The sequence below is a fragment of the Aspergillus pseudodeflectus genome (assembly GCF_044049435.1).
Source record: "Aspergillus pseudodeflectus strain CBS 756.74 chromosome Unknown BJX68scaffold_10, whole genome shotgun sequence".
NCBI lineage: Eukaryota > Fungi > Ascomycota > Eurotiomycetes > Eurotiales > Aspergillaceae > Aspergillus > Aspergillus pseudodeflectus.
In genome coordinates, this window is record NW_027263786.1 from 697,690 (window position 1) to 723,130 (window position 25,441).

Genomic DNA, 25,441 nt, shown 5'->3' on the forward strand with positions numbered 1-25,441 from the left:
GAAATTACTGAAACTGCCCTTTCAATTCAGATTATGATATTGTGACTTGTCGTTGAGCTGCAGCGAGGGGAATGGGCGGAGAAGCGGATCGACCGAATGCGTTGTTGTGAGGGATAAATGACAAGGCCCCACTGTTGCTGTCTTGATTGAAGAGGTATTCTACAAAGATTGTGCAATTGGCTTCTGAAGTACCTGGAAACCTGTCAAGAGATAGATGAATCGGATGTGGCTCTCAATAGTCATAAGGAAACGCCTAGCGACCGCAGTCAAACGGGAGCCGCTACTGTTCTGGTGAGTTGCGACAAACTAGAATGAATGTCACTAGGTTTGTCTAGATCCGACCTGTCGTCTGCATGAAGTACAAGCCATATGCATATCATTACCAGATATCCAGCCAGTTGGCACCGGATTTGGTGCGGCATTATGGTGCGAGGCTCTTAGCGAAAAGAGCAGGACTCAAAAGGCACGCAATTCCGGACTAGAGCGTACACCGGGGGTTAAAAGGGTCGGCTTCCGTCGCTTGCGGGCTTGGCCAGCATAAAAGGGTCGTGCTGAGATCATCTGAGCCATTTCGCGGCAAGTGAATCTCCATCGACTCAACAGGAAGAGTACTGGACGCCACACCTTGGCCATTATTCTCACATTGTGGCGGACAGCTGGCGAATTCAAACGGGGAACGATTTTTCACTTCGCCTGTCTGACCCCTTCTGCCTGGATGCTCAATCACATGCTTAGACTGGATCGAGGCTCCGTCAACGTTGCCTTCCATTGTAGGAAATAACGATAAGAGTGGCGTGGATTTGACAACCTCTCTCCACGAGTCTAACATGCGGTCAACGATCGGAAATTGTGAACAGATGTGGGCCATGCTTGCGATTGCTAATCTTAGCCACTGAAAATCCCGGCCTCGGTGTTCGCTTGGGGATGGGTGGCGGAGATAGTGGTCGATAAGGGCCTCCAAAGCAAGGTTAGTGTTCTCGAGCATAATAGCGGGGACCTTCTCAGCACCGTGCACATGGCGAAATGTGAGGAGAAGACGAATTATATCGATAGCGGAATTGTAAATACGTTGTTGGGTGGTCTGGGCCGCCCCACTGTTGTGTTCAAGTAGTTCCTGATCTTGTACTCTCAAAAGGGCCTGCTGGATGAGAATCTGTACATTGCAGTACTGCATATGTACGCCGTATGCTGTTGGGTCTAGATCGGCAGCGTTGTGATCGACCCACTGAAAACCAGGAGGTAAATCCTGGCGCCACCTTTGAAGACGAGTATCCAGCTGCCGCAGTTGAGATATGGCTTCTTCGTCAAGCAGAACGGAGCTGTTCAAAATATCGCACGCCTCGGCCATTGGGTAACAAAGGCCCAGCCAAGCAGATAATGTTGGCGTTGCGAGCTCTTGGTATTTCGTACAGCTCAAGGGGGCATTTCGGATGATAACTCTGGGAATTGAGCTTGGGCGACCAAGGTACAGGCACCAGACACCTTCAAATGCAATGCATGCCCCAAACAGGTGGAGTCGAGCTCGCCGAACCGAAATGTTTTCCTGGCCACTGCAAGGGTCCAGAGACGAATGTAAACCCAGATCCGAAAGCAGACGACAAGCCATGCCTGTACGAACCATGAACAGTCATTATTATGTGACACAGAAAGGGTGGTAGCGGTTGATGTACGTACCGCAGAGCTGCCACCCAACGCGTTCGCGCCCCTGGGTGGCCTCGTATTCACTCAAAAGTAAAAATCCTTGCATGGCCGCGGCCGAGGGGTTTTTAAGAGCCTGTGGGATAAGCAGTTTAGCCTGCGCAGAATATTCTTCGGCCAGCAGCTGAACCGCGCTGGATGTGCTTAAACGAGCGGAGCAGGCGAGCATCACAATTTCTAGAAAAGGTGAATACCACATGGATAGTTCTTGTGCGCTCTGGTGGGTCCGAAAACAATGCTCGTCAACCACACTAACCCATAGAGGTTGGTATTGGAAAAAAGAGTCCAGGAGCCGGTTTTTTAGATGTGTCGAGTTGATGTCGACTACGATTCCCAGATCCGCAAACTCATCTAGATGCGTGGAAACCACCTTTGACCGTGAACCCAACCGCCGCAAATGCGATTGTGAGGTTGGGCCGAGCGCCCCTACGCCATGTGTTGTGCTCCCTTCGTCGACAGAAGTATCCGAATCGCTAGAGAGCGATCTTCGAGGGCTAATAGTCGGCTCGAATTGGCACACGCTGTTAGAAATATCGTTATTCTGGTCATTGAATGGCAGCAGGCAATCAGCAAAAGCGAATTCAAAAGTAGGCAAGGCGGTTTGAAATCTGCGTGACTATTAGCAAACGCTTCAGCCAAGCGCCTCCAACTACCACCTACTCCGGAAATAGGCCCGAGACGATATCTTGCGCCACGCTCGCGGACGGAGAGGCAGGCAGCCCCTCGTCTGGTACGCCTGGGCTCTCATTGTGAGAGTTATTTTGTGCAGGGTGACGAAGCAGACTCTCAAGGCCCCGGACGCGCTGTTCCAGAATTTCGACTTGTTTACGCGCAGTCAATCTTCGCCGGTCACTGTTGCGATCCACGATGCAGCGAACGCCTAAATGTCGGCAAGGGGTGCATTGGCTCGCGACCGGGGTCGTCTGAGCGTCGCACTGGCGACGTAGAGATCATTAGTCAACGGTCCTCATGCTTGGTCTTTCAGCGCCGATTTACCTTCACCTTGCGGCGGCGACAGCTTTGGCACGCCAGCGAGGCTCGCAATCGCGGAGTAGTCATCATTGCTGGGATGGAGGTTGGGAAGACAAAAGTGCGGGGGAGGAACTTCCTCCAGTATCTGTGGGGCTTGCAGCTACGTACTGGACGAGCCAATCGTGCGGCAGCCTGAGTGGGCCGTCCAGATCAAGTTCCGATTCCCGACACAAGGCCGTATACGCGATTCGCAATCTTGCATATCTGGAGTGCATGGTGTATGCCGTATCGGGTCGATTATGCATCTGTAGTCTCTCTTGATAAACTCCTTATAAGCCTTCCGAGACTGCCTTTACAACACCCGCATCTTAATATCACGGCAACATTCCCTTACACCAGAGCAAGTCTCCAATTTCAGCCCGGAACTGTAGCCCTCTTTATGAAACCTTGGGACTCGGACTCGCAACGGGTATTTAGCACGTTAACTGCGTTCTGATGGTGGTGAAGGATAACCCCTAACTGAGTCTATCTCTGTGGCGATATATAATCTCCGACTGGCAGCTAGGGATACTAACGGGCCGGTACGCGGAGACTGAGTTGATACCTAGCAGTGAAGAAGAACTTAGGTGAGCAAGTGATTTCCAAGTGAGAGGCCTTACTCAACCTGCTTCTTCCTTTTTGTCGCATCGACTTGGTACCGGCGGCAAGGAAGAGCAGCAGAGGCACGGCCAAAACGGCGATCATTACTGTATCCGCCTAATCCCCACTCCTGCATCTGTTAGCCAATCAATAATTCATTTGGGTTCACTCTCAATGCAACCCCACTTCGGCCCCGAATGACACTGCATTATCGGCGCCGAAGCATCTGACTGGGTTGTCGGATTTTGTACTCGACAGCACCTTCGGCAAAAGCGTCGGAAACCTGCCCAAATAGACCTCAGCTGTTGCCATTGCCGTTGTGGAAGGCAAGGCCCCAAACGTGAACGCCAGTGCCCACAAAGTCAACCCGTTTTAGTCTCAGTTTGACCACACTGCGCAGATTTCTCTCTCGCGGTGTCTTTTCTTTCTTTATATCTCTACTGCAGGTTGAGCCGAAGACAGACCGTAAAAGAGCTTGCAAAAACCTTGAGCTTAATACCATGCTATATCTGGTCGCGTTATATAGGAGGGTAGGATATTCGGGGCCAGGCAGAATTATCCCGAGAATGGCCCGCTTTGTTATGGAAGTGATGTACGCGGTGGGCTCCGGTAAACTGCCTCCGCCTCCCCATAACTTCTAGCTGGAAACTTCGTCGGCCTTTATCCCTGTTAGAATCATCTTATCTCTCTGAAGACCATCAAGACGTCGAAAAATGCACCTGAATCTTTCTGGGTAAGCTGATCCAGCCAGACAAATCCCCAATATGTATTAAGCGCGGATGTTACTAGGATTGCGTTTGTAACGGGCGCTGGCGGTAGTATTGGCCAGGCCTGCATACTCCAATTTGCGCGTGAAGGTGTCGAACGCTTAGTTGGCTTAGACCTATCACTGGAAGGCCTGAAGAGCACAGAGTCGCTCTTACTCAAGGAGTTTCCGAATGCCCAGTTTCTGCCGCTGCAGGTGAACCTGGCAGTTGAGAAGGAAATTGAGGAAGCGTTCAAGGAGGTCCTCAGAGTCTTCGGGCGCATTGATTATGCGGTGAACAATGCAGCGGTACCCGGCCCATTCCGACCAACTGCCCAGAACACTCTGGCAGATTTGGACAAGGTCCTTGCCGTTAATCTGAAGGGGCTATGGCTCTGCGAACGCGCCGAGGTGAGGTTGATGGAGAAGCAGGATCCGCTTCCTTCCCAAGCAAAAGACTTCCGGTTCGTTGCTTATCTGGCTTTACCTCTTCATGCATTGCTGACCGAGTATATTCAAGACTACGAGCAAGGGAGTCGAGAGGGTCCATCATCAACGTATCCTCAATCTTAGGCGTTGTAGCTATGCCTGAGAATAGCCTCTATACTGTTTCCAAGCACGGTTGGCATGCGTTCAGGCTCACATGTAACCTGGCTAATGATACGATGCAGCCATTCTCGGTTTGACGAAGACGGATGCCCTTGACTACGCGAAACTCGGGGTCAGAATCAACTCTGTATGCCCGGGGTATGATGCATTCCTTTAGTAGCAAATACCTGATGCTGACTCACGACCGCAAGCTTTGTTGATACGCCATTGATGACGCCTGAGATTCGAGATTTCGTATGTCTAGAGTCAACCTTGGCTATTGGCCAAAGTTCCAGCTCGTACTAAGTTCGGACTAGTTGAAGCCCAATATTGACAAGACCCCAATGGGCCGTCTTGCTCTCCCAGAAGAGATCGCTGATGCAGTTGTATTCCTTGCCAGCTCCAGGTCAAGTTATATGACCGGAGCAACTATGATGGTATGTTGCCTTTTCCTCTCCCAACGGCATTACTCCGAGTTGTCATCGCCTAACGGAATAGGTCGACGGGGGTTATACGATCCATTGAGAGAATTGGGTTGGTCGCTCTAGAAATAAGCCTCTGCCGGATGTGTGTCACATCAGTATTCTAATTTATAAATTTCAGGAATGATTTCCATGATAGTGTCCTTCTCCATCCATAGCTGAACAACTCAAGTCGACGCTGTGTACCAACCAGCATGCTGATCGTGCATACCAAAGCAAGGAGTGGCTGTGCTACGTAACGTAAATGGCTTACAGGACGTCCAAACAGTATTAAGAGATTAATTCCAGGGCAATTCTACCAAATTAGCAGCTAATCATTGCGCTAGAAATACAGGCGACTTGTGTGCCTTAGCAGTTCAATGACCATGCCCTAACAAGGGAAAGTGGCTTTCTATCGCCTAGAACGACATTATAAAGCACTCTAGACTACTCCCATTGAGCGAATGCTTTTTTCGCTTCGTCCATTTCCCTGCGGATAGTATCTGCATGAGCCTTGCTTCTGACTTTAATGCTAGCCTTGAAAGGAAGCGGGGCATGAAGGAGGCCCGTCTCGTAGGCATCCGGATCGAGAGGTATTTTCTTCCCAGTTTGCGGGTCAATTGGCTCGGAGATATCAAATGCCCAGAGCAATTTAGCAACCATTCGCCACTGATTTCGTTCCGCTAGATGAATTCCAGGGCACATTCGCCGGCCAGCACCGTATCCATAATGATGTAATCGGGCGGAATGTCAGCACAGAACTGAGCCTAGTGAAAGGAATACTTATCTCGGTCGTTGTAATCTGGACTCCCAGCATAGTCGTTGGCAAGCTTTGGATGCTTAAGGAACCGGTCGGGTATGAAGGTCTCGGGGTCAGTATATCCCAGCCGCTCCGAGTGGTGAATTGCCCAGAGAGGAATCAGGATCGTTGACCCCTTAGGGATCAACATGCCCTCATATTCGTCCTCTTCTGCATTCCGATGAGGCAGCCCGGTTGATATCCTTTGTCATGTCAGTGGATCAAGAACGCGTTTGACGATGCTTTAAAATTGACTCACACTGGACGGAACCTCATCCCTTCCTTCACTATACAATTGACAAAGGGCATGGTATCAAAGTCTGTCCACGTCGGTGACCTCAAAGTATTGAAAGATTAACTCGGGTTATACGCTCAGATCTGTTCCTCGCTTACCTATGTGTCCCACAAATGGGGTCAATCTCTTTCCTGGCCCGCTCCTGGATCGCTGGGTTTCTTGCGAGTGCGAGAACCACGGTTAGCAATGACGAAGAGGTGGTTTCGGCGCCCCCTTCAACCAATTCTCCAAGGAGCATGTCAAAGGCATGCTGAGTGAAGGGGGACCCTTTAGCCTCGTATTCGTCAAGCAATTTATCCGCAATGCAATCGCGCTTGATGCCTCGCTTGCGTCTGTCTTCAACAAACGCCCGGGCCTCGCCCCATATCGCATCCATTGCCTCTCTGGAAGCTAACACGCGCTTCTTCCAGTAGCTGAACCTCGTTGGCCAGTACTTAAGAAACGGAAACTCGTCAACGGGAGGGTTTGCGCCTGGCTCAAGTGCTTCGCCAAACTATGTCAGAGGTAAGTCAGTCTTCATTCAAATCGCGAAGTCCTAGGGCGGTAGTACCTTTGCTAGTGCCGTGTAGACACACTAATGTTGTCATTAGCCTGGTCCAGCTCCTTGGGAGATTCTAGCTTGTTCGTAATGGTGAGACTTACATGACCCCAGAACGACTCATAGGTGGCCCCCCTTTGTCCATAGATAAACGTACAAGCGATTGAAGCGGTGACCCGCCGTAAGTGTCTGTAAAAGTCGTCTGGGGTATTCATGATGTCGTAAACGAGCTGTGTTATCCTGGACCACACCTCATAGATTGGTACCCGAGCACGGAGAAAGGGGGGTGGATATACGTACTCGCTCTCTTGGATTGGCGCAAGCTTCACATCAATCACACGTGGCTGATAACGGGATATCGACAGTCAATAAATTGTCAGTCAGAAACCAGAAGGGTACACATACGGACAGGTTGTGTGTGGCCACTTTCCTCTTCAGTCGCGTCAGTGGATCCCCTGACGAGACAACCATATGATCACCAAGGGTCAAAAGCTCGCCAATATAACTATGCGGTCGGTCCGCATACAGGAGGCCCTTTTTATCAACAAGTTCATGCACTGCTCTCCTATCGCATAGCACGATGACATTGTTCGACCCGAATTTTAGGGAGAAGACCCCTCCGTACTGATTACCCCATTCACGAATCCTATGCAGATGCTGGTTACAAGAGCCTCGGTAGCATGGCATGGTTCCACTCACTGCTTGTAGAGACCTGTTACCGGGATCTGATGCAGGTTGCCCAGTATCGGAAGTGTTGGAGGCCCAGGTGGCATCCGTGCATCTCGGCTGCCCATGCGAAGCACGTAAAAGATGCCATATGCAATGGCACTGTAAAGTGCAATATAGATTGTAAGTGCCATGATACGGATTGGATGCTTATTTCCTGCTGCGCCTTGCCGCTGTCGTCGCACGGGGCGTCTTTAAGCCACTTGTAGGTACATATTTCTCTACTATCAACGCGCTCATCCATCGTCGTTACGCAGTTGACGTATCTTCGGTCGCACTATCTTCGGTTGTCCTCGATTGCACGCGCTATGTTTCAACGCACTGATTTCGGCCGCACTATCTTCGGGCCCATGCTCCCCACGGACGTGTATCCCCTGGTCGGAGGATGGATCTCACCGGCAGTGAGCAATCGTAGAGATATTTTAATACTGTTGAGTGGGCCTCTTTTTAGGTAGATAGAGAGAATCAGTCTCACCAAGTACTTAGCTCAAGTTCGAATGCACAACTTGAGTCCCCAAATCATGTCTGACGACAAGTTTTTCAACGAAGTAAGCTTAATGGAATGCATTATTTAGTGTACGAGCTAATTCATTTGTTGGTAAGGACACTCTCACCACAGTGCAGGCATTGTGGGATAATCTCAGTACCCAAGGAGCGAGGTAATCATCAGGATGCATGTCCCTCAGGGTAATCCGTTCTGACAGCTGCCCCTCCCAGGATCATGCACCCGAGCTATTGAAGGAGGAAGAAGAGATTCTTGAGTTCTACAAGGGCTGGGCAAGATGTCTGAACCAAGAATTCGACAATGACTCTGAGAGCGGCAAGCCGTTCTACGCGATGGACCAGGTCGTCACCTTCGACCTGTTTGGATTCACCGGGCGCGGAGATTTCAAAGAGCACTTTGAGAAGACTTTCCCCTACTTTTCGAATGCGACGGTCGACTTCAAGGATCTCGAAGTGTTTGCGACATCAAAGACATCGGGTTATTCGACAATGGTTCAGCGGCTTCGCGGAAAGTCGAAAGACGGCAAAGATTTCCAGATGATCTACCGTGTTACCGGCCTTTTGACTAAGAAGAATGGAAAATGGCAGTGGGTCCATGAGCATGTCTCGTTCCCAGTGAATATGGCCACCAAGGAGGCGGACTTCACATCATCAATTGATCCAAAGGATGCGTTCCATTTCTAACCACGAATGTTGGTAATCGACCCTCTTTAGCTCGGCTGTAATGTCGGGCCAGATAGTCTTGCATAGTTGATTAAGATTCATGACATCGGTCTTAAGATGATGCTCTTTTTCATTGGTTGTGGTACCATAACCGACTACGAGATGCTTTAGAACCTTGATGTTAGAAACGGTCCATTGCCGAGCTGCTCTAGGGTTGACCATCCTATCCGTAGCGAATCAAGGTCCTAGGTTGATAAACAACGTACATCGGCTCTTTTAAATATACGGATAATAAGATTTCAAACGGGTTTAGGCATGGCAAGCCTAAGGTAACACGCTCGACCGCCGACTTGACTAGTATCATATTCGGGTCAAGCTGCTACGAAAGAAATGACATGTCAGTTGCAACACTGATTGATAGATTGATATTGAAAGGGCGAAAGACACATAATGCTGTACTAGAGGCTAGAGTAATTTGCTACGGTCATCGCCCGAGAATGGCTGTCATAGCCTTCAACAGTCTCATTGCACAGGGGCTCTCAGAGCTCCTCGGCACCGACTGTGCCCGCCAGCCAACCACTCGGTCTGGCCTGACGAGGACTGCGCCGTCCTCCTCAACTCCCCGTAGCCGCTCCCAGTCAAAGTAACTATCCTCCCATTCCTGTCGGAATCCAATGGCATGTACATTGATCTGGATACCCAGCTCCGCAGAAACCTCTTCGGCTGCTCTTCTCCAAGGATCGCCACCAATACCAGTGAACAGTGTAAACGCGCCGTGTCCAGCAAGATCAATTATCGATACTGGCTCAGTTGGTACTGTCTTGTTGAGCCACACATGCGGTAACCGACAACCAGGGTATGTACTTGGCTCGTAGTATAACACCTCGTCTTCTGCGGCACGTCCAATGCGTTTGTATGGCAGACCCTCCTCACTCGCGTAGATACCTGGGCCACTATAGACTTGGCCCATCTCAATACCGAGACCATGGAACTCCCGTGAGCTTTGAGTAATAGCTTTCTGGAAAGCAGCACGACGGGCACGCCCTTTGGGAGATGGCTCTCTTAGTTCGGATAGGGCGTCCTGGCGGGCTTGAAGTTCATTCGGTAGAGTTCCCAAGGCCTCCCATATATCGAAATGGTCACGGAACGCCTGATTGGCACGGGTGATGATGGAATTCCCAACTGGCTGCCGCTCAATGCTATATGTATCCAACAGAGAAGGCGGGGCCAGGCCCTTGTGGACATAGGCGACCTTCCACGCCAAATTGAACGCATCCTGAATACAGGTATTCGAACCAAGGCCGTTCATGGGTGGGTGTCGGTGAACGGCGTCTCCCAGGCAAAAGCTGAGGGCCAATGTCAGTTCTCGTCAAACAATCCTGATGTGGCTAGAGACTACTCACATATTTCCCTCCGAGTATTTCTCGGCGACGATTTCGTTAATGAACCATTTGGAAATGTCCAAAATCTCCGCGGGCGTTTCGTCGCCAATAAATTCTCTGACGCGCTGCAGATACTCGTCCTTGGAGGGCTCAATACTAATGTCACAGTCTCTGGTAGGGAGGAGAATAAACATCCATTCGTTCCATGGCTTCACCATGCGGACGATCCCCTGCCAGCCGAATTGTGGGTGTTCTTTATCCGGTTGCATAACCCAGTGCAGGTTTCCTCGCCGAGTATCGACGAGATGTGAGAGATCGGCCTTGACCAGAACGTTGATTGCTAGTCCCTGACTTGGTTTGATTGAAAGGGGCAAGCCTAGCTGTTTGACAACCTGGCTCCTCGCACCATCCGCGCCGAAAAGGTACTTGGTTCGTATCTTGTACTCGAGCGACGAAAGCTTGTCATAAACCGTGGCGGTAATAACGCCGTCTTGGCCGTTCTCAAATGACAACAGCTCTGTGTTGAACCGCGTGGCAAATCCACGTTGTGCTGCGTGTCGCACTAGAACTGGCTCCAACAGCGTTTGAGGCAGATCAACCGGAGAACAGGGACTAGCTCTCTCATAATCACCCTGCTACAAGGTTAGCGCGCACGTTACCCTATGTCAGTATAGATCAAAGGTCCACTTGCCTTACGTTCCGGCGCATGGCCCCAGGAGTGAATCCTAGCGTATTCCTCACCCGCCATACTATGACACCATCGCGTGTGTATCATGCAGTCTCCCTTGGAAGAAAGCTCATGAAGTTCCTTGTCAAGTCCAATGTCGCGCAAACACTCTGGACCTAAATTAGCATGGTGTTGATTATAGGGGGCGAAAGGAGGTATATCATACCTAACGCTGCCATGTTGGTAATATGCGCCCGCGGCGTATTGGCTGTCGCTGGGGCAGCACTTATCATCACCCCCTTGAGACCTTTCAATGGTCAGTGGAACAAGTGACGGAAAGAAGTGGTCAGAATAAATGTCTACCATAGTTCGCCAAAAAGCAGGCAAGAGAGGCTCCTGCAGGCCCAGCTCCGACGATGAAGAACTCGGTGTCGACTTCTCCAGGAACTTGTCCAGTCGAGGCTCGCCTCGTTTGCTCATGGAGTGCACCAATCCGATTACTTGCTCCATTCACCTCGATGGTTGCGATGGGGGCCATGGCACGGATTGCGCTTGATGGGCGTAGAGGCCTTGTGAAAGATGAACGGTTCGTGTAGAGGCAGCGGACGGTCGACCGAGATATGAAGCACTGCCTTTGTATCCCAACCCTGGATTTAATGAGATAATTTCGCGCCGCCATTCTTCTGTTCTTTAAGCAAAGACAGCCAAGTATAGGTGCAGTTCTAGTGTACAGCAAGCCTACTCTCCCATCGCCTGTTATGAGATCAGGAAATCGCCCGAAGACACCCCGACCAGGCTGTCCATCGTACAGCCAGCTCCACCTTGTTTGCAGATCGCACAATAAATGCCCTGAAGATAGTCCGAAAGCTGACCTGTATCAGAGATCCGGATATGCGGATATAGGGTTGATTCTTTAAGCAGCGCTGAGTCTTCCGGCGTCGCGAGGCCGAAGTACCTTCCTTCCATCAGCCCACAATCCCAATCAGTCGAGAAACTCCAGTTTTCTGTCCGCAAAATTGGCATTGTCGTTGAGGTCATGGCTACTAAGATTCAACTGGTGCGCATTGCCCATGTGTTCTATACTCATGAGCATATCGACAGGGCCCGTGACTTTCTTGCGGACTTTGGAATGCAAGAAACGAAGCGTGTCGGAGACAACTTCTACTTTCGCGGCACTGGCTCAGAGCCATTTGTTTACTGCGCCCGCAAGGGCCAAAAAGACGAGTTTGGTGGTGCCGCTTTTGTCGTCGAGTCCGAAGCCGATCTTGAAGTCGCCAGATCCTTGCCAGGAGCCACCGACATCTATCAGCTAAGTGAGGCCCCGGGAGGGGGGAAATGTGTGACTTTTTATGATCCGGTGGACAGATTTCCTATGCATCTTGTACATGGCCAGATACTCAGGGACCATGTGGAAACACGCACTCCCTTGGATTTCAACTTTGTCAGTTCCAGCATGGGCTCTTCGCCTCTCCGGACTACTGGCTGATTCGTTTTAATGTTTAGCCCGAGGAAAAACATCGCCCTGGCAATAAAACGCAACGATTCGAGAAAGGTGCGCGAGTTTGACGAATATGACATGCACATCTTGCCTGTTTCTGACAACGATGCAGGGCCTGCACCAGTTCACAAGCTCGGGCACTTTGGAATGTGTGTCACTGACTTTGCGAAGGCATACCAGTTCTACACCACCCATTTCAATTTCAAAGCAAGCAATGTAAGTTCTACCAAGGTGACTCCTCCGTTGAAGGTTTTGCTGAGTCGGAATAGCTTGTTTATGACGGTACAGGGAGGGATATAACCACTTTCCTCCATCTGGACCGAGGATCGGAGCTTGTTGATCATCACTGCTTCTTTTTCTTTGAGGGACCTCAGTCCCATGTTCACCACTCCTCCTTCGAAACACACGATTTTGACACACAGATCCTGGGCCATGACTGGCTCCGCCACAGGGGCTATCAGAACTGCTGGGGTGTAGGCCGGCATATCATGGGCAGCCAAATCTTTGATTATTGGTATCCTCTTACTATAGGTTATTGATGAATTCCTGTTAACCTCTTGTCACAGGTTCGACACCTCTGGCTTCATCGTGGAGCACTATGTTGACGGGGACCTGGTCAATGAGGCCAATCCCATAGAGAGGGAACTTGCTCAACCGGGGAACCTTCATGTCTGGGGTATGTGGGCTGTATCTTTGAGTAAGCCACTTGGAAGTACTAATTGAGTCCAGGCCCCGACCTTCCTTCGACATTTATGCAGTGAGTTCTGCAGTCAAGAGTATTTTATCACAGTATTAACATATATCTTCTCAAAAACCTCTTCATACAATGCATTATCTGTGAATGTAGTCTATTTTTATCCTCTGAGCTTATAAATTAATAAGTGTGTTCTACGAGTGTGCAGTGCTAACCCCCCTGAATCTGAAGGACAATGTACGCTGGCTCTTCGATTTGCAAGGAGAGTCACACAAATGAGCCCTGTGCCTCACTCTAAGTAGCTGACGAGGCTGGGATTATCAAGTTCGAGTTGCCTGCTGCCAACTGATGTTAGGCGGGTCTACTGCGTTACCTTGCAGGGTAGGAGAGCTAATTGCCCCGAAATTGAGGCGAGATCCTGCCGCAGCAGGATTGACTTGGCTTCTGCGTAATGGTACGATTGTCCTAGATTGATGGCTAGCCAGATAGAGAACCAAAGCGCGGTTGTCACGCAGGGGTGAAAGTCAATCTCGGTGTAATGACGACAAATACGGGAGCAACTACTGATCGGGCGTAATAACCCCCGCTAGATCCGCTGGGAAGCTTAACATTAACCGAAGGCAGCCCTTGGTGCAAAGAAAGAACCCTTTTCTACGAGCCATCACACCTTCTGGGCATTTTGCTGCGAGGTGTGACTAAAGTGACCAGCCTTGTTTGCCCTCGCCGCTGATAATCAACGCTCAGTATGGGGGACTTCGAGCTCTCTGCTCCCACAGCCAGTCAATCGCCAGTGGAGGTAGATTTAGCAGCAGGAAGCTACCAACTAGGGTATAAAATTCAGGTATACTCCTCGAGGACGTCGTATTATGGTCTTAACAGCTAACTGGTTCCACCCCAGCCTCCTAGGTCTATACTCGCAACCGTATGCCTCACTGCACTAGTTGGCCTTATTCTTTGGGCATATCTACGCAAGGCGTTGCCAGGATGCCGCGTCTCCAATACGGGGAGAGATCGCGGGGTCGGCCCAGAAGCCAATAGCTCGAAGACTGTCAGTGACAGGGACATTGTGCAGCGCATGAACGCCGCAAAGAAAGACCTAGTTGTGTTCTTCGGGTCACAAACAGGCAACTCGCAAGACCTGGCCGAACGACTTGCGAAGGAAGGCCATTCACGGTTCGGACTGCAAACGATGGCGGCGGACTTGGAAGACTATGACTATGAGACGCTGGTCAACTTTTCCCCAGAAAAAGTTGCGGTCTTCATGCTTTCTTCATATGGTGAGGGCGAACCAACCGACAATGCAGAACAATTTTTTGAGTTTATCACCTCTGAAGAGTACGAAGGTCGGCTTGACAATATGCGATATGCAATGTTTGGCCTAGGCAATAGTAGTTACGAACATTTCAACCTCGTGGCACGCAAGGTGGATGCTTCCTTGCTACAGCATGGTGCAAAGCGACTGGGAGCTCTGGGCGAAGGTGACGACGCAAAGGGATCAACAGAAGACGCCTTTCTCAGTTGGAAAGACGAACTGTGGCAGGTTTTGTCCAGCGCCATGGGTCTTCGAGAGCAGGAGACACAGTTTGAGCCATCTTTTACCGTCTCCGAGGTCAAGATGCAATCCGAGGGCGTGTTTCTCGGTGAACGCAGCGTAGATGAGCTCAATGGAACCAAATCTAGCCCGAGCGGACGTCACAATCCCCGCATTGTTCCGGTCAGACACAGCCGTGAGCTCTTCCGCTCGACAGACCGGAGTTGCCTTCATGTCGAACTGGACATTGCGAATTCCGATCTGCAATATGAGACGGGGGACCATGTTGCAATATGGCCCATGAATTCAAATGCAGAAGTTGATCGTTTCTTGCGGGTTTTTGGCTTGCTAGATAAACGACATGACAAAATTCATGTCTCGGCGGTGGATGGCGTTTCGCAGGTGCCAATTCCCACCCCAACCACCTACGACGCTGCTGCACGGTTCTACCTCGAAATAGCGGGCCCTGTTTCCCGGCAATTCCTGCAAACTTGTGCTCGATTCGCCGTGGATCAGCAGCAAAAACAAGCCCTTGCTAGGCTCGGCAACGACAAAGATTACTTTGCAGAACTCGTCAGCTCTCAGATGTTAAATTTGGCACAGCTGATTGAGAAAATAAGCCCAAATAATCCAGCCTGCCCTATCCCCTTCGCCATTCTGATTGAAGGTGTGCGAGCCCTCCAACCTCGCTACTATTCGATCTCATCATCTGCACTCGTCGGAAACGACCGAGTCGCAATCACCGCAGTGGTTGAGTCGACCAAATTTGACGGACGGTGGTTCAAGGGCGTGGCAACCAACTATCTTCTGGGACTCAAGCAACAGAAATGTGGGGGAAAGCCAGTGGCGGGGGGCACTGCCTATGCTCTTTCTGGGCCTCGCGGCAAGTATGAACTTAGTGTTGCTGCACATGTTCGCCAATCACACTTCAGGCTCCCATTGGACATTTCTCGACCTGTGATTATGGTGGGCCCTGGCACCGGGGTTGCTCCCTTCCGGGCCTTTATTCATGAACGAGCGGCGCAGCTGAGTGCCGGCCTGTCACCTGGAAAGATGCTGCTTTTCTACGGCTGTCGCACTATGGCCGAGGATTTTGTCTACGAGGATGAGTGGAAGGTATGTCACAATCACAGGGGATGGTTATTGACTTGCCTGGAACAGTTCCGCTTACGAGTTGTGCTAGGAGTGCCAGCGACAACTAGGCCCGCTTTTTACAATGCACACATCATTTTCTCGACAGGGTACGGAGAAGGTTTATGTCCAGGATAAATTGGCACAACACGCGCCCACCGTCCGGTCTGTCCTCGTTGAGAACGGAGGCTATTTCTACATCTGTGGCGATGCACGAATGGCGCGGCAGGTGCAAGCCATTTTGTGCCGAATCCTCGATGAAGGCGCAGAACCAGGAGAGAAAATTGTCCAGAAGCTAAAGGCTACTGTGCGCTACCAGGTACTCCCCTTCTTGCAATCTGCCCCTCGGGCGTTCTGACTAACATTTTAAACAGGAGGATGTATGGTGAAGAAGGTCGAACTCTTGGAGAGAATGTCTGATCCTGGCGACAATGTGTGCTGTGGTACACGATATATATAAATATATATTTTTGATATACTATGTGAACTCAGGATCTCACTCTTACCGGTGGAGACAAAACAAAGCTTTCTAAGATCCATTTACCTGTGTCTACACCTCTGAACACTGGCAAAGATAGTCCCCGCCTTGTCTACATCTTGCCCCGAACGGCGCTTGAACTATTTCCGTCTACTACGTATGCGGTTCCTCAGGTACTGGTCGGAGCCAAATCAAGGTGTCCGTCAAAGGCTCTTGACAGGTGGACTTCAGTCTTCGTCGAGATTCCGCTTGCCCTCGACATCAAATCACGAAACATGCTCGAGGATTTCAAGCTTTCATACTCCTCTGGGGATCTAGACCTGCGACGTATCAGCTGCGGCAGGTATACTAAGGATGCGCCGTGTACTCACCGAAGCCACAGAGTAACCATTGTGCCATCCTTTACTTCTTTGAGAATTCCGAAACTCTGCGTTGAGGTGTTAAAGTCCCTCGCAGCGACCAAAAGTATGTTGATCAGCTCTGCCCTGGTAGCTTCACTGGCAGCCCAGAAGTGAATAACAGCCACCAAGCTAGTTTTTGAGTCTCGTTCAGAGTCGTCCTCCCGCTTGAGCCAGCCGCCAGCCCAGTCGTAGTGATGCAGGTCGTAATCAGGGCTTGCCAACCCCTGCTCGGTTCGAAGAAGTTTGTCGGCGTCAACCAGAGCCATCTCCCTTTTAAAAACATCTGTCGACACATGCCCAATAAAAAAGCCAACAGGATGTGTGTATCCTTCTAGTCCCCACAGAGTATCAGGCTCGCCATCGAGGTCTTGTCCCCAATAGTAGGAGTCGCCTAAGCGCTCAGTGGCGGAGACGTTGCACAGGTGAACGAGACGCTGTTTCCACTAGTACAGTCTCACTGTCAGTGTTGATGAGCTTGTCGATCCAGGAGAAATTCGAACATACCAGTGGCAGTGCCCCGTCGCGTCCAACAACCCGCGCAACGACGAAAAATTTGGGGAATTCCATTTTACAGGTTGTCGCCGGGGAACTAAGATTGGTCTCAGCGACACTGTGCGGCGTACATAGGTTTCTGACGGGTAAGACGTTGATTGCGGGGAAACTGCTGTAGATCATTTGGATTTCTGTAATCAATTATGCGACCCCCACTGACCTGAAGTTGTCCGAGCGTACCAGAGTATTAGACCGAGGGCCAATTGACCGAAGATGCGCCGGGCGGGATAGCCTACCACGTCCGTCATTTTCCTAAGCATCTCTCTCCTGATAACTGCTGGTGTCGCACTGAGTAAGTGGTAGGGAAACTTACTGTGTCCCTCCTATTATTGTGTGCATTGGCTCGCGAAGAAAACTCCCGCGCAATGATTCCTTCCTGGACACATCTTATCCGGTTCGTCGCGGAGGAGGATGGCCTCCCGCATCTTGGCCAGGTTGACGCTGAAAGGTTTCCCGACGTCGGGATAGCAATCTTGCAGCGCCAGAAAATTTCGGCGGCAGTCATTGACGGGACTGTTTTCGACGGAGTTGTGACAGACAGAATTCTCCACGTCGCAGAGGTGATTCTCCTCGGATCAAACCACAAATCGAATATAGAACTAACAAACACTGGAACAGTTACTACCACCGCTCACTATCGACGAAGTGCCTATCATCAAATGCATGGGGCTCAACTATCGGGATCATGCACGCGAGGCCAATATGCCAATTCCAGACGTTCCGGTGCTCTTTATAAAGCCCAGAACTGCTCTGAACGGGCCTTCGCCCGCTCAAATTCCCATTCCCCGCATCTCCCAGGATGGGACAGCCGACTACGAGGCCGAGCTTTCGTTCGTCATATCCAAGACTGGCAGGGACATTCCGGAGGATGAGGCATCCGACTACGTCCTGGGATACACAGCCAGTAATGACGTGAGCGCTCGAGCACAGCAGTTCAAGAATAGTCAGTGGTGCTTCTCAAAAGGTCCGCCTTCTGATCCATGATTCTTCATCACCAGCTGTCTGACACATAGCCTGCAGGATTCGACAAATCCTGCCCTCTTGGGCCCGTCCTGGTTTCTCCCACCGCTCTTGGCGATCCCCATAATCTGCGAATAAAGGCTATCTACAACGGGCAAACGGTCCAAGATTCCAATACGAGGTCAGTGATGCAAACTACAAGCCGCGTTGAATAAGACGCTGACATTAAAGTCCCACAACCAGAGAAATGATTTTTACTATTCCGCAGATTATCTCCTTCCTCTCTTCTGGAACCACTTTGGAACGCGGAACTGTCATCATGACAGGCACTGGACCCGGTATTGGAGCAATGCGTGATCCGAAGGTGGTGCTGAACAACGGGGACGACATTCGTGTACAGATCGAGAAGATCGGAACATTGATCAACACCGTACATTACGAGTGAACGGGTTAGCTCAGACTAGATCTAGGAATAGCTAAAAATCCGCGGTCCGTGTTGAGAGGGTTATTGTCCTCATAATCTCGAGTTGTCTGGGGATCCAGTTTCACAAACTGACAGTAATTGATCGAAACGTCAGTAAACTAAAAGAAAAAGGGAAAAAAAAAAAAGAAATAGTTTTGAATGTGACAGTAAGTTGGGACGAATACCCCGAAGATGGGCCGAGATTCAGAGCCAGCCAAGAGAGGGCCGTCTCTGATGGCGACAAAAGAGGGCACCTTTTCTGAAGAATATGCCGGGTAATTTATCTATTGGAGACACCCATGTAATTTATGATCTATGCGTGGTTTCATTTTCGCGGTCACAATTGTCGAGCCCGAAGCCCGAAGGATGCTCTTAACCAGACTAAAGCCCCTTGGAACGGGCTCTCTACCAGGCCTTCATGCCCGACACCCCCTTCACCGATCCTGGTGCCATGTGAAGAGATTTCATGTATGCTCCAAGTGCAACGGAACTAAATGTTCTCCTGCTCTAACAGGTCTCCTAGATAGGAAATGAAGGACGAGAATTCGATGTGATTGTCGTCGGGTCGGGGTGCTCTGGACTGACCACAGCCTTTGTCGCGGCAAAGCATGGGCTTCGCGTCCTCGTCGTGGAGAAGACCCGATGGTTTGGTGGGACGACGGCATTTTCTGGCGGCGGAGCGTGGATTCCAGCCAACAAGCATCAGCCGTCCATCCAGATCGAAGACAGCACGACCGAAGCAGATAAATACCTTCGCAACGTCCTCGGTCCCCTCTACAGTCAGGACCGCATTGCCGCGTTCCTCAAATCGGGGCCTGAGATGGTGGAGTGGATGGAGGCCCATTCCAAAGTCGCTTTCAAGCCGGTGCCCCTGCCCGACTATCACGTGTCAACCCCAGGAGCATCAGTCGGACGAACACTACTGACAAAGGAGTTTGACGGACGCGTACTAGGTAAACTGATCAAGGATGTTCGGTACCCTCTTCAGGGACTCTCGGCGTTTGGGACAATGCAAGTCGACCCCACAGCGCTACCAAAGCTCACGAATCCCTTCGGCAGCATCGCTAATCTCGGGTATTCCATCCAAATTGTTTCAAGATACATCCGCGACCTTATAGCATGGGGTAAAGGGACGGCCATGGCGAATGGCAATGCCCTCGTAGGCCGACTACTTGCATCACTTCAAAGAGAAGGGGTTCAGCTGTGGAATAACTCCGCCGCGTTGGAGACTATTCTGGAACATGGTCGGGTTACGGGCCTGAAGGTGCTCCATGGCGGCCATACCATATCCCTGCGAGTCACAAAGGGCGTTGTCCTGGCTAGTGGAGGCTTTGGAAGATCACCAGAAGCACAAGAGTACCTCCCCCACGAGTGGACTGCATCAGCACCAGGCAGCACAGGAGACGGAAAACGCATTGGGCTGCAGAGTGGAGGGGCACTTGCGCCGAAGAACCCAATGAACGGAATATTTGCACCTATATCCCTCCTCAAGGTCCCGGGCAAACCTATTCGGCGCTATCCTCACTTTGCGATTGACCGATCCAAGCCAGGCTCACTCATCGTCGGCCCAGACGGAAAGCGCTTCGAGAATGAGTCGGCGCCATACCAGGAATTCGTATCGACGATGGACCGTAAAGGAATCCAAGAAGCGTTTTACATCGGGGATCGCACTCACCTGCGAAAATATGGAATGGGAATGGCACTTCCATGGCCGTATCCGATCTGGCAGCTGTTACGCCGGGGGTACTTGGAGCACGCCCCCACCATATCGGCTCTCGCAGATAAAATCGGGGTACCCAGAGTGAATTTAGAGAGGACCATTGAGCAGTTCAACTCTTTTGCAGCAACCGGAAACGACCTGGAGTACTCACGAGGAGGAAATGCGTATGACCGGTTTTACGGGGACAGCTCGGTGAAGCCCAACCCAAACCTGGGCGCATGTCAAAGGGGGCCATTCTATGCCCTTCGAATATATCCTGGGAATGTCAGCACGTTGTTTGGGCTTGCAACCGATGTAGATGCCCAAGTGTTAGATTCGAAGGGCCATCCGATCGCCGGCCTGTACGCCGTGGGCTGTGACCAGAACTCGGTCTTTGGCGGGGCGTATCCTGGTGGCGGGTCCAGCATAGGACCAGGTATGACTTTTGGCTACAGAGCTGGCTTAAGTTTGGTGAGAAGCAAGCAGTAACTCCATGTAGCCATAAAATGCGTTTAGCACTATAGCTGGTCAAGCCAGGGCCTGAAAATACAGCCATTCATCACATAAAGAAATAGGTGTGATCCACAGCCAAAGAAAGATATGTTGCATAGCAGTACATCTGCGCCTTAGTAGTATCAATACATAGAGTGCCCCAATAGTAAGCCGTGAATATTAGTGGAGAGATCAAGAGACATGTCGTTGCCAAAGTCCAGATCGCCGGCCAAGAATCGTGCGAATGAGGCTTCTGGATTTGGTATGGTGGGGAGCAGAGAATCTAAATAGTCGGCAGAGGGATTACTTTGAGCGTGACAATGATTGCATTGTCTGCATTCTGTGGCATTGGAATATTGAAGCTGCATGCCATCCAGTGCCCAAAGTTCATTCATGCTAGATTCGCCCTGGGTGAATGCTAATGCAGGAGATGTCGCGTCTGAAGCTGGGAGATCGGATCCAGGACAATGAGCGCCGAGCCCAGAGTTAACAATACTCGGCGAAGGATGAGCAGCCAATGAGTCAACTGGTATCGTATTGTGGACACTAGAGATGCCACTGCCGAGGGAAGGTCCTTTACAATTGAGAAATCCAGTGAGTTTCCTGCTGGTTACCAACGGGTTGGGAGTCTCACCTTGGGGGGAATGTTTGCCGTGAGGTGGCACCTGTTTAGATTGGGCTGCGCCTGAAGTCTCCGATAGCCTGCCCAGGCGGCTGTTGCAAGAATCTTTGGCCTCGCGATATCGTTCAAGCTGCGTTGCTAGGAATTCCAGATTTTGTTCCATAGCTGTATGGGTTTTCCACCAGGAGACGCATTTTGTGTACACCATATACAACACTTCAAATTTGGATCTCATGAAGGCGCGCTGTGTTTCACCCTGATCAAACTCTTGTCGAAATACCTGGACTGCAGCCGCAAGCCAGATTGTGCTTGATAAAAAGGGATTGATAAATCGAACGTGGTCATCGCAGCTTCGGGTGACGATTGAAAGGATATTGTCGGCTGCTTCAAAGTACTGCGCCAGGGCCAGGTTGTCAGCCTCGGACGCCCCTTGGCGAAGGGTGGAATTCGACTTTTCTACTTCTGCATTGCCACGCCTGTGGTGCGGCCTGACTAGCGAGCCAAGACACCGAAAAACGTCATATCGATGTATCATGAGCTTGGCCAACTGCACCATGACGTAGATGTTATAAACAGCGCAGTGGTGTTGTCGTGTTGAAGTGACCTGACCAGGAGCGCGGGCCTCGAAGTTGAGATACTGGTTGCGATATCGAAGTCTCTCGGGCAGGACTGACATGAAGCACTGCAGGGAGTTTGCTAGAGTACCCAATTTCTGGGTTGCGATGTCGGGCACTATTTCCGGGCTTGCAGCAACTTTGGGGCTTGAATCTTTCCCCGCATCTGTTTGATGACAAGGAGCACGAGGTGGAATGCTTCGGGGACTCGAAATCACCTGCGCCTGCTTCATAAAGGAATTGACCACCAAGAACCAGGCTTTGGGCGAATCATTACCACATTCCTGCAGGGCCTTCCATCGACAGATTGGATCTCGCTCCATGAAGCAACTAGCCCGGGGCTGGTCATTGAACCAATGCTCGTCCGACACAGGCAACAGCGTCTCAATTTGAGACCAATCGATTGCAGGAGGTGTACGTCGAATGGTACTGGCGAAGACGTCCATTTCCCAGATTGCCCACCAGAGTCGTCTCTTCTCCTCTTTCCAGGACCATTGCTGTACCTCGAGGTGGTCAAAACTGTCTGGGCTGGCGTCGACTAGGTGCAGGTTCAGCTCATAGGCCAATCGAATACACGTACCGAGGGATCTCCACGCCTTCCCTCGAACACCTTGTGTGAGCTGAAGATGGGCTGCGATGGTTAACGCTTGTACGATCCGCAAGGAGGGTGGTTCGTCGCCACACTCGGCCAATGCCGCATCAGTAAGGGAGAACGCGAGTGACAGAAAATACTCAGCGGGTGAAACGTGTTCATCGGGCCAGGTGGCGCACTGTTCCTTAACTTCTTCTGGGCATAGCCGGGCAGCATAGGCTGCAATCGCAGCAAGCAGGGCGCTGACGTGGGCGGTTGGGACTCCATCATGCACCTGCTGGGCGAAGTTCGGCTCTTGGAAAAGGCTTATTGCAACCATGTTGTCGAAGTAGATGTTGACTCTGGAACTGCGTCAGTAGAACCATCAAGCGGATGATATAGAAGAGAAGCCTGTACATAGTAGCCAGACTGGTTACTGTAACTCCTAGCGCAACACAAGCTTGTTCAAATTTCGTGCAATGCAACTCTCTGCAGGTGGTGTCTGGTGGAGTCGCCTCTTTATTCTCGGGAGAGGCAGCTTCATGGGCAGGGTGCAAGATGAAGGAGAGATCGTGGATATTAGCACGTGGGTCTGACGCAGTTTCCATGCTGTTTACCCCATTCCCACTCAAGGCGCCGGCTTCAGCATAGCCTTCTGATGTATCGAGTGTGGTTTCGAGGGCAGGAGGAATTTCGGGGGTTTTAGAGCTGGTCTCCACGCTCCCTCTGGGATCGTTTGATTTCGACGATGTTTTCGATCCATTATTGTCTGATTGTTGGAGGGTTCGTTTGCGAGGCCGCTTCAAGGACCCTCGAGGCTGGTGAGCACATCTGGGACTCGGTCACTGAGACTTGTGACTTACCTAGTTTGGGCCCCGGTTTCAAAGGGCGCTCTGGGTAGCAGCAGTCCTGAGAAGTTTCAAGGCAAACTAGGCACTGAGGCCGTTGACGGTCGCTGGAGTGTTGCATCATTAGCCTTGCCGAAATGAGCTGCTGACAGTGTCTCGTACCATTTGACCTTGCGCCTATAGGTCGCTTTTTGTTATCGTCGGGTTCTCCAACAGGGTGGCCTTGCAACATACCGGCGGCACGAATAGCACGCAATCTCCCCCTCTCGCCGGCGTTCTCGTTCGGAGCCTGCCTTGGACCACATCTCCAGCTCGTTCGTTGATAGACTGTCTTCCCCAGACTTGGGCCAGGCGACCCCATAATAATATGGGGTCGATTATTTTTGGGACACTGACCGTGACGTCCGGGGTCCAACCCCGCATTGTCGGGCCTCTTTATCCGACCGGGCCGCAATATGCGAGCCGCTGAATTGCACCGAAATTACCCCGAATGGATCTCAGTTAATGGAGAATGTAATTCCATTGGCTTTTAAATTACGCTGACTAGTCTACTCCCACTGCTTCAGGAATTCCAATGCTCCAGCCAACTCTTTCTTGATCGTCGCTGCATGCTGCTCACTTCGCGGCTTAATCTGGACATTAAAAGGCAGCGGCGCTTGCAAGATCCCCGGATTGTATGCGTTTACGTCAAGCGGGCTAACCTCTCCGGTGATCGGGTCCACGGGCTCTGAGAATTCGTACGCCCACAGTAACTTCGCTGCGATGCGCCACATGTTGCGCTCAGCAAAATGCACACCTGGGCAGAGGCGGCGACCTGCACCGTAGCCGTAGTGATGTGGATAGACAAAAACATAGGTTAGTTAGAGGCCGGACGCACGAGGTCACCAATGGTACACTTATCTCGGTTACTCCACTCTGGGCTTCCAGCGTAGTCATTTGCGAGCTTTGGATGGTTCGCGTACCGCTCCGGATCGAACGTGTCGTGATTTGGGAAGAGTGCTTCTGTGTGGTGAATGGCCCAAGTGGCCACAAAGAGCGTTGAGTCCTTGGGGATGAACATGCCCTCGTACCAGTCATCTAGCACATATCGTTAGCAGTAAAATGGAGAAGAAAGTAGGTTTACTAGACACTTGCCCTCGCGTACACGGTGGGGTAGACCTGTAACAGCACTGGGACAAAGGTCAATTCTGCGGTCGTCCAAGGGAAGTCCAGGAAGTATTCCTTACACTGGGCGCCACCTCATCCCTTCTTTAACGATTTGGTTAATGTACGGAATGCTCTTGAAGTCACTGAAGGCGGGTATGCGGCCCGCATCGCAGACCTTGTCAATTTCCCGACGAGCTTTCTCTTGAACGTGGGGATATTTGGCAAAGGCCAATATCAGCGTCAGGATCTGAGCAGCCGTTGTATCAGCCGCGCCTTCGACGACCTCTCCTACCAGGTTGTTGAACGCGTGTTGGGACATCGGCCAGCCCTTCCTGTTGTACTCGTCCAACAAGTTATCAATTATACACTCCCTGCGGATGCCACTCGCTCGGCGCTCGTCAACAATGCGGCGTGCTTTCCCCCACATTGTGTCAAACACTTCGCCAGCTGCAATTGCACGCCTTTTCCAATAGGCGAAGCGCTTGGGGATGAGCTTCAGAATAGGATACTCGTCTACGGGTGGATTGGCGCCCGCCTCCATTGCTTCGGTCCATCGATCCATAACATCATAGACAACCTAGTCGATAATTAGCTTGGTGACAGGAGCCAGAGTCGGTTGATCGGGCTACATACGTGACCCCAAAACGAATCGAAAGTAGGACCGCGGTGGCCAAAAGCAAGCACAGAAGCGGATGAAGCAGTGTATCGTCGCACGTGGTTGAAGAAGCCACCGGGGTTGCTCAGAAGGTCGTTCAGGAGAACCGTTGCCCTATATAGGCACCGACATTCAGTAAGGCAGAGTCGTGTGCGCGAAATAATCCACATACTCTGCTTCTTGGACGAGAAAATGCTTCTCGTCCAGGTTTTTGGGAGAGAAGTTGTGCGAGATGACTTTTCGTTTCTCGCGCCAAATCGGGTCCATTTGCTCTAGCGCAATGTGGTCGCCGTGTGTCAAGAGGCGGCCAACATAGCTCGGTGGCCGATCAGAATAAATGGCACCTTTCTTGTCTAGCAGCGCATGGACGGCCTTGCGGTCGCACAGGACGATGATATTGGTCGGTCCG

At 51.1% G+C, this 25,441-nt stretch overlaps 10 protein-coding genes across 10 annotated transcripts; 5 read left to right on the forward strand and 5 right to left on the reverse strand.

Moving 5' to 3' along the window:
* Nucleotides 1-41: 41 nt before the first annotated feature.
* BJX68DRAFT_274200 (Zn(II)2Cys6 transcription factor) lies at nt 42-2,765 on the reverse strand. The gene is made up of 4 exons (XM_071047606.1): nt 2,695-2,765; nt 2,359-2,633; nt 1,675-2,306; nt 42-1,608 (listed from the first exon to the last, which is right to left on the reverse strand). Exons 1-4 carry the CDS (start codon nt 2,758-2,760, stop codon nt 479-481), a joined length of 2,103 nt encoding a protein of 700 aa, XP_070901916.1. The 5' UTR covers nt 2,761-2,765; the 3' UTR covers nt 42-478.
* Nucleotides 2,766-3,628: 863 nt separating this feature from the next.
* Nucleotides 3,629-5,197, forward strand: BJX68DRAFT_274204 (SDR family NAD(P)-dependent oxidoreductase). The gene is made up of 7 exons (XM_071047607.1): nt 3,629-4,042; nt 4,099-4,518; nt 4,575-4,675; nt 4,726-4,801; nt 4,855-4,897; nt 4,960-5,079; nt 5,141-5,197. The coding sequence occupies exons 1-7, from the start codon at nt 4,023-4,025 to the stop codon at nt 5,165-5,167; spliced, it is 807 nt and encodes a 268-aa protein (XP_070901917.1). The 5' UTR covers nt 3,629-4,022; the 3' UTR covers nt 5,168-5,197.
* Nucleotides 5,198-5,550: 353 nt separating this feature from the next.
* Nucleotides 5,551-7,508, reverse strand: BJX68DRAFT_253832 (cytochrome P450; the record flags this gene model as incomplete). Its single annotated transcript, XM_071042788.1, has 8 exons — nt 5,551-5,786; nt 5,912-6,105; nt 6,162-6,239; nt 6,296-6,690; nt 6,840-6,975; nt 7,036-7,079; nt 7,141-7,381; nt 7,435-7,508. 8 exons carry the CDS (start codon nt 7,506-7,508, stop codon nt 5,551-5,553), a joined length of 1,398 nt encoding a protein of 465 aa, XP_070901918.1.
* A 474-nt stretch (nt 7,509-7,982) lies between these two features.
* BJX68DRAFT_253833 (YybH family protein) lies at nt 7,983-8,649 on the forward strand (the record flags this gene model as incomplete). Its single annotated transcript, XM_071042789.1, has 3 exons — nt 7,983-8,009; nt 8,065-8,120; nt 8,166-8,649. 3 exons carry the CDS (start codon nt 7,983-7,985, stop codon nt 8,647-8,649), a joined length of 567 nt encoding a protein of 188 aa, XP_070901919.1.
* A 463-nt stretch (nt 8,650-9,112) lies between these two features.
* On the reverse strand, nt 9,113-11,215 carry BJX68DRAFT_253834 (FAD binding domain-containing protein; the record flags this gene model as incomplete). The annotated part of the gene is made up of 5 exons (XM_071042790.1): nt 9,113-9,974; nt 10,032-10,626; nt 10,698-10,847; nt 10,904-10,984; nt 11,041-11,215. 5 exons carry the CDS (start codon nt 11,213-11,215, stop codon nt 9,113-9,115), a joined length of 1,863 nt encoding a protein of 620 aa, XP_070901920.1.
* Nucleotides 11,216-11,713: 498 nt separating this feature from the next.
* Nucleotides 11,714-12,936, forward strand: BJX68DRAFT_253835 (VOC family protein; the record flags this gene model as incomplete). The annotated part of the gene is made up of 6 exons (XM_071042791.1): nt 11,714-12,118; nt 12,181-12,229; nt 12,288-12,391; nt 12,445-12,689; nt 12,742-12,851; nt 12,905-12,936. The coding sequence occupies 6 exons, from the start codon at nt 11,714-11,716 to the stop codon at nt 12,934-12,936; spliced, it is 945 nt and encodes a 314-aa protein (XP_070901921.1).
* Nucleotides 12,937-13,614: 678 nt separating this feature from the next.
* On the forward strand, nt 13,615-15,920 carry BJX68DRAFT_253836 (NADPH cytochrome P450 oxidoreductase family protein; the record flags this gene model as incomplete). The annotated part of the gene is made up of 5 exons (XM_071042792.1): nt 13,615-13,665; nt 13,711-13,730; nt 13,776-15,516; nt 15,584-15,850; nt 15,906-15,920. 5 exons carry the CDS (start codon nt 13,615-13,617, stop codon nt 15,918-15,920), a joined length of 2,094 nt encoding a protein of 697 aa, XP_070901922.1.
* A 258-nt stretch (nt 15,921-16,178) lies between these two features.
* On the reverse strand, nt 16,179-16,977 carry BJX68DRAFT_264408 (uncharacterized protein; the record flags this gene model as incomplete). Its single annotated transcript, XM_071044952.1, has 3 exons — nt 16,179-16,329; nt 16,381-16,853; nt 16,915-16,977. 3 exons carry the CDS (start codon nt 16,975-16,977, stop codon nt 16,179-16,181), a joined length of 687 nt encoding a protein of 228 aa, XP_070901923.1.
* Nucleotides 16,978-18,241: 1,264 nt separating this feature from the next.
* On the forward strand, nt 18,242-20,573 carry BJX68DRAFT_253839 (FAD binding domain-containing protein; the record flags this gene model as incomplete). The annotated part of the gene is made up of 2 exons (XM_071042793.1): nt 18,242-18,352; nt 18,909-20,573. 2 exons carry the CDS (start codon nt 18,242-18,244, stop codon nt 20,571-20,573), a joined length of 1,776 nt encoding a protein of 591 aa, XP_070901924.1.
* Nucleotides 20,574-20,719: 146 nt separating this feature from the next.
* On the reverse strand, nt 20,720-24,804 carry BJX68DRAFT_274206 (fungal specific transcription factor domain-containing protein; the record flags this gene model as incomplete). Its single annotated transcript, XM_071047608.1, has 6 exons — nt 20,720-21,880; nt 21,932-22,745; nt 22,801-23,152; nt 23,247-23,338; nt 23,466-23,524; nt 24,793-24,804. The coding sequence occupies 6 exons, from the start codon at nt 24,802-24,804 to the stop codon at nt 20,720-20,722; spliced, it is 2,490 nt and encodes an 829-aa protein (XP_070901925.1).
* Between the last annotated feature and the right edge of the window lie 637 nt (nt 24,805-25,441).

Coding starts and splice junctions, on each gene's coding strand:
- BJX68DRAFT_274204 (XM_071047607.1), top strand. CDS start 4,023: ATGCACCTGAATCTTTCTGG. Junction 4,676..4,725: donor CTATACTGTTTCCAAGCACG/GTTGGCATGCGT, acceptor GATACGATGCAG/CCATTCTCGGTTTGACGAAG. Junction 4,802..4,854: donor ATCAACTCTGTATGCCCGGG/GTATGATGCATT, acceptor CACGACCGCAAG/CTTTGTTGATACGCCATTGA.
- BJX68DRAFT_274200 (XM_071047606.1), bottom strand. CDS start 2,760: ATGATGACTACTCCGCGATTGCGAGCCTCGCTGGCGTGCCAAAGCTGT. Junction 2,634..2,694: donor GTCGCCGCCGCAAGGTGAAG/GTAAATCGGCGC, acceptor CTACGTCGCCAG/TGCGACGCTCAGACGACCCC. Junction 1,609..1,674: donor CGTTGGGTGGCAGCTCTGCG/GTACGTACATCA, acceptor TGGTTCGTACAG/GCATGGCTTGTCGTCTGCTT.